The 14103-nt window shown below is 41.8% G+C and overlaps 1 protein-coding gene across 6 annotated transcripts in view; it reads left to right on the top strand.

Moving 5' to 3' along the window:
• The window catches only part of LOC124980538 (gamma-crystallin A), a 51710-nt gene that overhangs the window by 33125 nt on the left and 4482 nt on the right, over nt 1-14103 (top strand). For 4 of the 6 annotated variants that reach the window (XM_047546204.1, XM_047546201.1, XM_047546203.1 and 1 more), the window contains 2 exons: nt 2099-2341; nt 4254-4578. The exons of 1 other annotated variant lie outside the window; for it this stretch is intronic. In XM_047546204.1, the coding sequence (XP_047402160.1) occupies nt 2099-2341; nt 4254-4526 (516 nt within the window). In that variant the 3' untranslated portion in view covers nt 4527-4578. Of the gene's footprint in view, nt 1-2098; nt 2342-4253; nt 4579-14103 lie in introns of those variants that run through there. One more of the 6 variants, XR_007107826.1, reaches the window with a different exon arrangement.

The raw sequence follows: 14103 nt of genomic DNA, 5'->3' as shown, positions 1-14103 counted from the left end.
GCAAACTTTCTCTCAGTAGAATATAATGACTACTAGGAAAAGAAAACATTCTATTATTTCAGTATCTTTTCAAAATGCTAACTAGGCACATGGTTTAGCCTGTCAAGATTTGTTATAACAATTTGATCAAAAGAACGTCAGCACAGATCATACCTTTCTCAAGGTTTGGGTATGCCATCCTTCTGCAGAATAGTTTCCTTAGCATGTGCAAAAACATGTGTGGGGTCTTTGACTGAAAATGGTGGTATGTTTCCATGTGGGCTTGTGGCTGGGAAGGCCAAAGCAGGGTACGTACACTGGGTTTGATTATAGTTGTTTCTGAGATTTACCAGGAGACTTGCAACATTAGGAGTGAGGAAGAAGTACAAATCAGTGACCAGTGGTCGCTGCAGACACTGCCAGGGGACTAGCATAGGACTTTGTACAGTTTTATTCTATATACATATGTGTGTGTGTATATATATATATATATATATATATATTTTTTTTTTTTTTTTTTTTTTTTTTTTTTTTTAATGTGGTGCTGAGGATCGGACCCAGTGCCTCACACATACTAGGTGAGCACCCTCCCATGGAACCACATTCCGGTCCTGCATAGTTTTAACAAGCTCTACTAGTTATGAAGAAAGATCTTTTCTTTGTGGCTGTTACTGTCTCTCCTTTTGCCATCTGCACTCTTACTGCAAGTGTTGCCTGAGGGGTTTTGCAAATAGCATTGCAAATGTACTGCTAGCCATAGTCAGATATCTTTCTGGAGTCCCTCAGTGGGTCTGAAGTACAAAGGTGTTTGATTTCATCACACCACATGCACATGGGATGGGATGACAAAGGACCACCTGAGGTTTGGACTGTCCTCAATTCCTGCATACTTGAGGAGTGCTTCCAAATGTGTAGCTGGCTCTTCAGGCAGTCACCTGGGCTCAGTGACACAAGCACATCACAATGTGAATTTTAAAAACAAAAAGCAACCCCATAAGAAGGGTGGTGGCAGGCTACAGTTGTGGCTCAGTGGTAGAGTGCTTGCCTGGCATGCCCTGGGTTCGATCCTCAGTACTGCATATAAATAAATTAATTAATTAAATAAAGGTCCATTGACAAATAAAAAAAAATAAAAATAAAAATAGAAGGGCAGTGGCAGGAGGGGAAGGGTCCTGAGTATTGTCCTGCTCTTTGAGTGTCTCAAGACTCTTGGGAGATGACTTTATTTTTAGCTCGAGAAGTGTTTACTCTCATGACAAAATATATCTATTTCCAAAAATGTTTTTCACCATTAACTCAAATGCATACATTTAAAAATTAATGTGACTCTTTTTATCCCATGAAATTGCAATATATGTTTATAATAGAAGCTAAGGAAACAGAAAGCAGCAAATAGAAATAAATACATAAAACTAAGACCTATAATCTTGCCATTCACCCATAACCATGACTGACATTTTAGTGTATACACAGTTCTAATCTTTTTATCCTAAACATGCTAAAGTTTTTAAAAACCAAAACCATATTATAACTGATGAAGAAATGCAACTGTCCTTTGATGAGAGGATAGTTGAAGATTTTTAGTTAGCCCTTTGCATCTCAAGTCCTTCCGGAGCGCATATGATGCCTGTAAGCTCCCTTGATGGAGCCACCAACCTCCATCTCAGCAGTTTCTATAGGCCAACTGCAAAATGCTGGGCATGTAATGTATTTCTAGAGAGCTGCATAGGATGAGAAGTGCGCCCTTTGTCTCCAAGGTCATAATGGCTCTGCTGACTTTAATTCCTCTCACTGGAGCTCGTGAGGACTACTCGAAAATGCCAGAGAGAAAGAGAGCCCCTGCCCCATGATCCCAAATGAAAAAAAGAGAGAACACAGAAATCCCCTTACGCATTCCCCCCATGTCCCTTTTGTGTGGTTCTTGCCAACACAGCAGCCATCCTGCTATATATATCAGCTGCCACTCTTGTCCCCATCACACTGGACGCTGATCATTCGTTGTCCACAACTATGGGGAAGGTGAGCCAATCGTGGTGCCATACCAAGTCTATGGAGTGTCTCCTCTGTGGGAATGTGGACCTTCTGCTCACCAGGTGCTGTCACCTTGTTTCCACTACAGATCACCTTCTACGAGGACCGGGGCTTCCAGGGCCGCTGCTACGAGTGCAGCAGCGACCACTCCAACCTGCAGCCCTACTTCAGCCGCTGCAACTCCATCCGCGTGGACAGCGGCTGCTGGATGCTCTATGAGCGCCCCAACTACCAGGGCTACCAGTACTTCCTGCGGCGCGGGGACTACCCCGACTACCAGCAGTGGATGGGCTTCAGCGACTCCATCCGCTCCTGCCGCGCGATTCCTTATGTGAGTCTTGCTTGCACCTGACCGATGGGAGAGGTCAGCTCCTGTCCATTTGCTCCCAATAGTGTACTAGCGTTCACTGTAAAAACAGCAAGATCCGACCTTCGGATATTTTTTCTTTTTAATATGAACAGTAATCTATATTTTTCTTCTTTAAGGACCTCAACGTTAATTGGGGGCATAAGAAATTACAACATAACCTTTAAAATTAAAGTTGGCTGAATAGAGCTATATGTCATCCATCCATAAACAGAAGGAAATTCTGTCATGGGTAAAGACATGAATGAACCTGGAGGACATTGTGTTACCTGAAATAAGCCAGACACAGAAAACGAAGTGCCAGTGATCTCTCCTAAGTGGAATCTTAAAACGTTGACCTTATAGAGAGGAGAATGGTAGTACTAGCGACTGGGCAGTTGGTGAGGAGGGAAGGTTTGGGGAAATGTTGTTCAAAGGATATATAATCATAATAATCACAGGTAGGAAGAATAAGTTCAGAAAGCTATTGTACAGTTGATGATGACAGTTAATGATTATATGTTGGTTTTTTTTTTTTTTTTTTTTTTTTTTTGTACTAGGGATTGAACCCAGGAGTGCTTTACCACTGAAGTACATCCACAGCCCTTTATATTTTTTATTTTGAAGACAGGGTCTTCCTAAGTTGCTTAGAGCCTCGAACTCTCAATCCTCCTGCCTCAGCCTTCCACGTTGCCGGGATTACAGGCACGTGCCACCGTGCCCAACTATACCCTGTATTCTTAAATGCTAAGACAGTGGATGTGAAGTGTTTTCAGCACAACAAATGATAACCATGAGTCAATACACATTTTATTAGCCAGCATCCCCGTTCCACAATGTATATAGTACATGCTTCAAAGCATCATGTCATGCATGATAAATATTACAAATTTATCTGACAATTTAAAAATAAACTTTAAAAATAAATTTAAAGTTGGAAGCATCTAGGCAATCCCTAATTAAAAAAAAAAAAAAAAAAAAAAAAAAAAAAAAAAAAACCTGTTCAGTAAAGAAAAAAGCCCACACATATAATTCTTTTTTAAGGATAAAAAGTTAACAGACCATGCCAGAGCATGGAAGCAGGATGCCTCTGACTCTGCTGGTGATTCTCTTCACTAGACTCCATGACATACGGATCCAGAACCTGGGATGTGTTTCAGCACCTGTGGCTTTCCAGGGGTCCTCAAGTAGTTTCTTAAAGGGACACAGACAGATAAATGATTAGGATTTCATGGGACTTGGTCCTCATCAAAGTGCTGCTTCACGTTTCTTTGTCACATGAAACATGTTTATACTTTCTAATGGCACCAAACCATGGGGCATTGCAAAGAGATTCAAGAATGGAAAGAGGCCCTGGGTTCAATCCCCAGAACCGCCAAATAAATAAATGAAATTTAGGCTAGAAAAATTTTCAGATGCACAGAGATAAAAGTGAGGAGAAACCCAAATTGTACAAATCACTCAGCAAAATATCCTTTGAAAAGACATATAGAGTAGAGTAAATAGGAGTCACTGTACATCATGAGTGCAAAATGCAACTTTAAAACAAGCTGGATAGGACTCAGTTGTATGGAGCCAAAATGCAAATGGGAGTTAAAATTCTCTCTGCAGACACATTAACCAGGCTGTGCAGAGTGGCTGGTTACAAAGGAAACACTTCTACTCCCTGTGCTTCAGTGCTAGTTCCTCCTGCAAGATCTCCAGTTCACTGGTCAGGTCAGCTTTATTTTAATACTCTTCCTAATTTGTTAGAACAACCACGCAAGGAGTAGGATTAGGGAGAAACATTTTACAGGATGGTCTGAAAAGCTCATTCCATGAAGCTGATTGTATCACTAGTGTTGACACCACCCCTACGTGCTGTTTATTTTTATTCTTTTGTTGATTATCACAACAGACCAGCTCGCACAGGATAAGGCTGTATGAGAGAGACGACTACAGAGGCCTGGTGTCCGAGCTCACTGAAGACTGTTCCTGCATCCACGATCGCTACCGTCTCAATGAGATCTACTCCGTCCACGTGCTGGAGGGCTGCTGGGTCCTCTACGAGATGCCCAACTACCGGGGGCGGCAGTACCTGCTCAGACCCGGAGACTACAGGCGCTACCACGACTGGGGTGCCGTGGACGCCAAAGTCGGCTCTCTGCGACGGGTCATCGATTTGTATTAGACTGTGCTTTTCTTTATGATCACATAGAGAAACAATAAATAAAAAAACTTTTTCTGGCACTAAGTGGCTCTTGCTTCAAGTAATAATTGAGCTCATTTTGGTGACTCCTAGACAACTTACCTGACCCTGAAAGGTGTTTTGAATGTCCACTTACTTCCTGTTGGTCAGGCAACAGTATTTTTGGAGTATCTACTCCCGTCTGGGGAGAAGGTAGATTGTTTCCACCTTCCTACAGTCTGAAGGAGAGAGGGAAGATGAATATAAGGAACAACTATTAGAACCCACAGAGGAGAAAATACAAAATCCACTGTGGCTGGGACACCAAAAACAAGAGATTACTGGAAGGCGGGGGTGACTGATTTATCAGACAAGATTAGTCAAGAAAAGATGCATGAAGAGAGGATTTTAAGTAGAATTTTCCAAAGCAGAGAAGGACAAGCCTACTTGATTAGATCATCATAATAGGAAAAGTGCTAAGCTAAGAATTAAATAGCCTGATTTCTTATGCAGCCTCTACTACCCATTAGTAGAATGACTGACCTGGCCCAGTTTCCCTGGGACTCTCCCAGTTTAAGCTTCAAAGGTCTTTGGACCCCCAGTTTCAGGGAGACTACTGGTGATTAATTACCCTACTTTCTGGCTTATCTCTTTGAGCAAGTTATTTCTTACCTGCTTTGTGTCTAATTGACCTTATTAAGAATACCAACTGATAATAAATGCCCACCTCACTAAATCCCAGAACGGAAAATGATTCTGAATACAATTTAAACTATCACATAAGTAATGTAAGGAATCAATATGTCCTTAGTGTTCCCTCAAATTCAACATCACCCTATGGTTACCATCATTTTGGATGCCACTGTGAATTGGTATTGAGATTCAGTTATCAAAGCCTCAGTTGTATAGCATAAGGTATTAATATGTGCTACTGTGTATGTCACTCGGATTACTTTTCGCTCAGTAGAGCTATTCTCCTGGAATGTTAGTTCCTTTTCCAAATTTATATAAGCAAAAATAATACTCCATCCCCACTGACTTCTTTGTAGAAATTGATAAATTCTGATTCTAAAATTCATATAAAATTTCAAGAGATCCAGAATAGCCAAAATAACCTTGAGAAAGGACCAAAAAAAAAAAAAAAAAGAGTATTCACATTTCCCAGTTTCAAAACTTACCACGAAACAATGGTAATCAAAGAAGTGAAGTGCTAGCATAAGGGTAGACTACAGATGAACGGAAGAGAATTCAGAGTCCAGAAGTAAACCCATGTTCAAATGAGTTTTGCCAAAATGTGAAGACCATTCCTGGGGAAGGAAGAGTCTTTTCCACAAACGAGGCTGGGACAACTCTAGATCCCACCTTGAAAAAAATGAATCTGGATCCCTCACTAAAAATGAACTCAAAAGGGAATAAAGAACTAAGTGTTAGAACTCAAACTATAAAACTCTTAGAAGAAAACATATGCATACATCTTTGTGACCTTTTATTAAGCAACGATTTCTTAAATATGACACTAAAACCAATTGCAATGAAAGAAAAAAACTGAACATCAAAATTTTAAAAATCGTATGCACCAAAAGTTACAATCAAGAAAGCAAAAAGAGAGCTCATGGAGTGTGAGGAAATATTTGCAAGTCATATATCTAATCATGTTCTAAAATTGAGAATATACAAAGAACTTTTACAACACAACAAAACTAGAATGACCCAATTAAAAAAAAATGGGTCAAGTATTTGAATATAAAGAAAATATACAAATAGCTAACAGACAAAAGAAAAGATGCTCAAAATCATTAGTTATTAGGGAAAAATCTAATCAAAACCACAATGGAATACCACTGAATGTCTATTAGGATGTCCATAATAATATTTTAAACCCTCAAAACAGAAAATAACTAGTGTTGGTGACAATGTAGAAAAATTGGAAACTATAAATTATGAATGTGGGAATGTAAAATGGTGGAGTCTCTGTGGAAAATGATTTGGAAGTTCCTCAAAAAGTTAAACATACAGTTACCTTATGACCCACCAATTCTACCCCTGGGTATATAACCAAAGGAACTGAAAATATGTGTTCAAACAAAACTTTCTGGCGTAAGTCTTCACAGTAGCACAATTCACAATAACCAAAAGATGGAAACAACCCAAATGTCCAAATGTCAATGGATTATTAGATAAACAAAATGTAATATATGCATAAAATGGAATGTTATTTGGCCATGAAAAGGAAATGTAGCACTGATACATGCTACAATATGAATGAACCTGGAAAACATTAAGCTGAGTTAAAGAAGCAAGTCACATAAGACCATGTGTTATGTGATTCCATTTATATGAATACTCAGGACAAGCAGATCTATAGAAATAACAGGTAGATCAAATGGTTCCTGAACTCTATTTTAACAAAAAAGAAAACCTAGGTACCATGTCTCACTGAAAATAATTTCATTAACTTCAAGTTTTGTTTTAATCTTGTTGAGTGAAAGATTAAGAAAACTGTATTTTATCTGCTAAAGCTCAGTAGGCCACATTTCCTCCTCTCCAAAAGTCAGAGTATGGACAAGACGAGCTCCAGGTTTCCTTCCAATTCCAACACTTGGACTCTACGTGGTTTTGAGGGGAGTTATGCCAATGGTTCAATGTGGGCTCTGAAGTCCACAAACTTGATTTTTAGCTTGACCACTTAGATGGGGTATGGACTTGAGTGAATTATTCATCTTTCCTGGCCCCAGTTTTCCTACTTTCCTGTTCCCATGAGGAATAAATGAAATACCCCTGTAAACGCCAGCATGCGGTAGAGACTCAGTATGTCAGAGTCATCACTCCATCGGTTTTGTAATGGTTGTGCTATGTACATTGTTTTTGTCAGCTTTTTCACCACTGTGACTAAAAAACCTGACCAGAACCACCACAGAGGAGAAAAGGTTTATTTAGGGGTTCACAGTTTCGGAGGTCTTAATCCATAGAAGTCCATAGTCTGACTCCAATCCTTGGGGTTTGAGGTAAACCTGAACAACATGGCAGGAGAGGGAAGCAGCTCACATTATGGTAATCAGAAAGTGGAGAGGGAGACTCCACTCTCCAGATACAAAATATACACCCATAACCACACCCCCAATGAGCCTCGCCCCCAATGAGCCATGCCCTCCAACCACACTCCACCTGCCTCCGGTTACCACTCAGTTAATCCCATCAGGGATTAATTCACTGATTAGGTTAAGACTCTCACAACCCAATCACTTCCCATTAAACCTTCTTGCATTGTCTCACATGTGAACTTTTGGGGAACATCTTATATCCATATACATGGATGTTGTAAGGACAAACATCAGAGTAAATGAGTCATTTTCCAGAGGATTTCTCTAATTTAAGGGAATGTGAAATACTCGGTGTCCTTGGACAGTTACCCATTACTGCTGTCTTAGCAGTCTACACACAAATGGATGAACCAAGAATTACACAGCCCTTTACAGTTGGTTAAATGCTGAGATATTAGAGTGTGGCTGAAGAATCAATCAGTTGACCAATACACTGGAATTTACTAGAACTCCTGTAAGAACCAAAGATTCTCAGGATTGATAGGGACACAGAAGGCTCTTAGGGTGCTAGGGTTTGTGGAAATTAAAACAACAAAACAAAACATGGCATCGGACCTGCTATGAGGAATGTATAATTTAAGAAGATAAGCACATCTGAAAACAACATCTAAAACAAGCCACTGGTACATGGAAAGGCAATTAGCTTAGGCCTTGAGGCACATAAGCATGGGTTCAATTCTCAATTCCTCTGCTCACTACCTACGCATATTTTTTCTGGATTGGTTTCTCTGTGGTCATCACACTGCAATTAGACTTGGTCAGTCACAGCCCTTGGCCTGGATTGGGTGCTTCAGAGAGCTTCATTCTGGCCTCCTCCAACTGAACTCTTCCCCAGAGACAGGAGCTGTGTCCACGTCTCTCCTTCAAAGCCATACTCCTTATACCTGGAGCTCCAGAATTGCCTTCATTTAGACTGAGCCTCACTTCCAAGCCCTCAGAGGTAGTCTTCACCAGGCCTATCCTGTGGAGGACAAGTGTAGCCAAGGGGTAGCTGTTGGGGATGTGGGGTGCGGATGGAGCTCAGATTTGGGAGAATTGGAAAGAAGAGAGTTGTCCATGGAGGGAGAGGAGAGTTCGATTTGTGCTCTTCACCCAGATCTCCAACTTTGGGGCAGACTTGATAATAATTGTGTTGGGATGGCTATATGATACAGTTTGTATAAGATTCCTGGTACGGAGTCTGGAACATACTTAAGACATGCACTGTATAGTAGGGCATTATTATTAACTATCACTACCTTCATCATCATAAGCCAAATGACAGCTCCAAAATTGGCTGCAGGTTAAATCCCCACCCACTCAAATGAAAGCACACATGGCTTCCTTCAGCAGGGCCATGTCAGTCATTTGCTGAACATAGAGCTGGTTATCAGAGAGCCAGAAAAGAAACCTGAAAATGCTACAGGAAAACCCAGATTTTTAAACTAAAACGTTTGTGCATGGGTAGAGGAGAGAAGGAAATAAGCCACGAAAGCTTCTAAAAGTCCTCAGGTAAATTTGATACCTCCTAAATGATCTCAGGTTTGGAAGAACCCCGGGTTATAATTTGTTTGTTTGTTTTTGCAGTGCTGAGGATTGAATCCAGGGCCTTGTTCGTGCCAGACAAGTACTCTACCTATCACTCAGCTGCACTCCCAGCCATTTTAAATTTTATTTTGAGACAAGATCTTGCTAAATTGCTCAGGCTCACCTCAAAAGTTTGATCCTTCTGCCTCATCATTCACTTCTCCGCCCAGTTGTTGGAATTATAGGCATGAGCTGCCACCGTACCTGGCTGAAGCCGGGGTTATATGAGATTGATTCAAATATTTTGATATGCAAACTTTGTATTCTCACCATGAGTTCCTAAAGGATCTTAAATGGCTTTAAATTTTTTTCTGATTTAGAAAAAGGCCTATCTTTTTAATAAAGAGTTCTGAATTTATTTTTAAAGGAAACAAATCTATATATACATATATAATATTAGTGTTACAGTCAGTATTCAACTATTTGTGATAAAAAGAACTCAAATGATCTTCAGTCCCTTCATCTCCCTCATGTTCTAGAACAGTGGGGGAGATGGTGGCTGATAACACAAAGAGTTAAAACGAAGTCTGTCTTAGGGCATCCAAGACCCAAAGCCTCAGGCCTTGACCCTAAAATGCAAGAAACTCTCATTTCCCTTCACAGAAAGATGCTACTGAACTCTTTTCTTCCCTCTCCCCCAACTCCACAACCCCCCCCCCCCCGTTTCCATTTTCACCCTCTCAGCCACCTCTCCTGTCTATTAATTTCTGATACCTTAACACAACAGGCCTGCTCTGGCCCATTTCAACATCCTCCACTTCCCCCAGGGAAGCCTCCACACTGTCTACACAGCTGGCCAACCTTCTTGATCATTTTTACTTCCCTCCAGTCTTTCCAGGTTCCCAGCGACAGGACAGAACCAGCAGGTAGGCGGGTGAGCAAGAGAAAGCCCATGTGGGGACACGCATGTGGTGTCTGGCCTTTGGATACCCACATGGGAGACCTCATGTGGGGGAGTCTACTTTTTTCCAGAATGGGACAACCATCACTATTGGTTTAGCTGTTTTACATATCGGGGCTCCTTTCATACAGCTAATCAATTAGTAAGTAATTAGAGAGGATAGAGAAGTGTGATGTGGAGCTTATCCTTGGGCTCATAAACCAGACAAAGAGAAAAAGAGACACCTGAGAAAGACAATGCTTAAGGGCTGCATTGGATGGTAATGAGGTGTTGGAGAGAAGGGAGAAGGGGGAAGGGCTGGTTCTGGAGGAGACTTCCTAGGAAGTGGGGTCTGGACTTCCATGAAGCCTGGGAGGGAGGTGGTCAGCTTCAGGGGCAGCGAAGGTGTTCTAGCCCTTGGGAACAGCAACCTTCCATATGCCCAGATGCTCTGGAAAAGAAAACAAAAAAGCAAACAAAAAGAATCTCCCTACTTAGGCCTTCTGGGCTGCCAAAATTTAAAACAAATACTCACAGTTTTCAGATGAATTTTGTCTCTGCCCACTCTTTCTCTACTTAGCCATAAACATTCAATGAAAAGGTAAGAAGAAGGACATTTTTTCTGACTTGTTCTTTATATATTGATCTTCCTTTTCCAAATTGTTTCAAAGACACCTGAAGAATATTTTTTTGGCGGGTAGGTACCAGGGATCAAACCCAGGGGCACTTAACTACTGAGCCACATCCCCAGCCCCCCATTTTTTTAGACAGTGTCTTTCACTAAGTTGCTCAGGGCCTTGCTAAGTTTCTGGGGCTGGCTTTGAACTTGCAATCCTCCTGTCTCAGTCGCCCCAGCGGCTGGATGGCAGGCGTGCACCACCATGAAACATTTTAATAGAAGTATCACAGCTATAAGGTAATGAATAGCAAAACAGAAAAAAGGAGGAGGAGAAAGGGGAAGGAGAAGAGGAGAAGAAGTGGGAGAAGGAGAGGAGGAGGAGGAGAAGAAGGGAAGGAGGAGGAGGAGGAAAAGGAAAAGAAACCTGTATTAATAGTATGAAAAAAAGGAGAAGTTCTGCTGCTAGGCAAATCAGGCCAAAATCACCTGATAGACCTAATATAATCTCACACACACACACACACACACACACACACACACACACATCTAAACCTCCATTACAGCTGATGAATAAAACTGGATTCTGCACTGTAGTCCACCAGTCATAGTGCGGTGGTTTTAGAACAGGGCTGGCGGTGAACTCAAGGTCACATGTTGTTCTTAGGAGGACTTCCCTGACTACTGGCATGTTCCATTGCAGATTTCCTCCTGTGAGTGCAGCAGTGGCCACTCCAGCCTGCAGTCCCGCAGCAATATGGTGCACACAGGTGGACAGCCAGAGGTGGATGCTCTGGGATGAGACAGGTACACTGACCACCAGATGCAGGTAGATGCCAATGACTCCATCTTCTCTATTTGCACAGTCGTCACCTATGTTACACCTCTCCTTGCACCTGACTCAAGATCACTCACAAACATAGAGTCATCATTGGATTGTGATATCAAAATACCAAACAGAAAATTAAATCAATTAAGTCAAAGTTTCCTAATACGGTATGTGAAATTATCCCTTGATCACATTTAGTCTCCATACCATAAGCAAAAGCATGGATACTATGACATCAAAGCTCAGAAATGCAAACATATTATTAATTGATGAATCAAGGACATTAATATTTATCTTTAGCATTTATTAAAATGTTGCCAAAGACTCTCTTTGACCAAAATTTGAGTCAGGCTTCTCTGAGTCCTCTACTTGCCTAGATCTAAACTTGGGCTTTCCTACCTGTCCCTGTAGAATCTGGTTTGAGCAAGAATCCTGCCAAGTCAGTTTAGTGACCATCTCCCATCCTTGGAAACTGCCCACCCTGGTCTGCCTTCGGCAATAATACCATCAAGCCAGTTTAGCCAGAAATCCAGACATTCTGATGATTTTGGACTTAACCAAATGAAACTAACTTTCTCTCCAAACTCTTGAACCAACATCTTATTTCTAGATATCCTTTTTCTTGATGTTTCCTCTTAGTGATTTTCCTTCCACTGACCTCAACCATGCTCCTTGGTTACAAATCTCCACATGGACATGCTGGAGATGAAACTGAATACAATCTCTCTTCCCCATTGAAAAATTCCATTTCAGTGGCCTCTATACCTATCTCCATGGCCCCCATGTCAACAAAGTCTGCCCTACCTCCTTTACAAATATTGTGAATAATTATTCTCTTTAACAATATGTATGATTCCAATTTGGGGTCATGGGTATTATTTCACCATTTACTCTATGCTTTCAAATCCAATATCTCATTTGATTTTTATATTGTCACTCCTATTCCATAAATGAGGAAACTGAGGAAGTTAACTGTCTTTTCAAATATTTTTTTGAGCAATAACAGAAACTGCAGAAGTGTGCATGGATGTATGTAGACATTGCTCAACTAAATGTGTGCTCAACAAATAGTGCCTTCCAACAATTTCACAGTGTTGTCAGTATTGCAATGAAAACAAATAAAAAGCTTTGGAGGAGGCAGTGTGAAAGCAAGGCCATGGGGCAGTCCATCAGGGTAAGCCATTACAGGTGGTGTCATTTGCAAGTGCTGGGTCCTCCACCAAGTCAATGGTGCAGCCCCTGAAAGCATCATTTACCCCCCCACACACACACACTCTACCCAGCCCAAGTCCCTGAGGCTCCAATATTAGAAGTCAACTACATGACTGAAAGGACTTGAGTGCAGGCCTCTGATTGAAGCCTGGATGTTCTCATGATTTTACACCTATCAGCTGAGGATAACTCTTGAAACTCTAGAGCCAATATTTTATTTCTAGGTATTTTTATGTAATGCTCAGTATGACATAAAGGCTTACCCCAGGGCTCCTTTAAAACTGCTACTGGTTGTGCGAGAGGTTGAAGCAAATTCTACAATGCCACATGACACAGGCTAAGGAATGGGCCAGAGCCAGCCTATTACCACCTCCACCATTCTTTTCCATCCCATGGAGAGCTAGGTCAGGGCCTGGGTGTCTGCTGGACACTGTGTGAGTTCTGCTCCAATACAGGGACACCTATCCACTAGGGATTCCACTTTTTTTTGGCAGGGGGCGGTGGTTACCAGGGATTGAACTCGGAGGCACGCAATCACTGAGCCACATCCCAGCCCTATTTTGTATTTTATTTAGAGACAGGGTCTCACTAACTTGCTTAGCGCCTCACTTTTGCTAAGGCTGACTTTGAACTCATGATCCTCCTGCCTCAGCCTCCCAAACCGCTGGGATTATAGGCACGTGCCACCACGCCCAGCTTTCACTTTTTATAATGGGGTATCATGAGTCAGTGGGGGGATACGTAAGCTGTTTAGTTAGGGGCGGTATCAGCTATTTAAAGGAGTTCTCTGGAAACACCAGTTGCCCTGCATCTGGAAGCCGTAGAGTGGGTGGCATTCTTGGGGTCCATAGGGTATTAGGGTCCTTGCCCCTGCCCGGAGAGGAAACCTCCAGTCCCGTGGGAAGTGGGAGATAGTAGCTACCTCATTATACACACCGTGGAGAAAGCCCAGGGTCATTACAGGCAATTGATCCTAGTCCTGGAATTACAAGGTGTTTGAATGTGCCAGTTCGGAGTTGGCTCTTGGTTCTGTGTGATCAAAACACTGAAAAAACAATATTTCCAGTTAGGATTTTATAAATTTTAACAAGTCCTATAAAAGCCAGGGTGACTAAGGCTTGTGTCGATTTCCTTCTTCTCTTCTATTCATGTCACAGCTCACCAGCTCCCGTGGACAAGGCTACACAGATAGCAACGGAGCCCACATGTTGGAGCTCCCTGAAGACATCCAGGAGCATCTGCTCTAAGCACACCTTCCCCCAAACTCCAGACCCATAAAAACCCCGCTCTGTATAAGGTGCCCATCCTACAGGAGGCAAGGAGCCCCCAAGGCTCAAAGAAAAGCATGTACCAGAGGGAAAAAGCCCAAGTGGACC

This window comes from Sciurus carolinensis, chromosome 3 (genome assembly GCF_902686445.1).
Source record: "Sciurus carolinensis chromosome 3, mSciCar1.2, whole genome shotgun sequence".
NCBI lineage: Eukaryota > Metazoa > Chordata > Mammalia > Rodentia > Sciuridae > Sciurus > Sciurus carolinensis.
The sequence above is the reverse complement of the archived record's forward strand: the minus strand, read 5'-3'. Positions and strand labels throughout refer to the sequence as shown.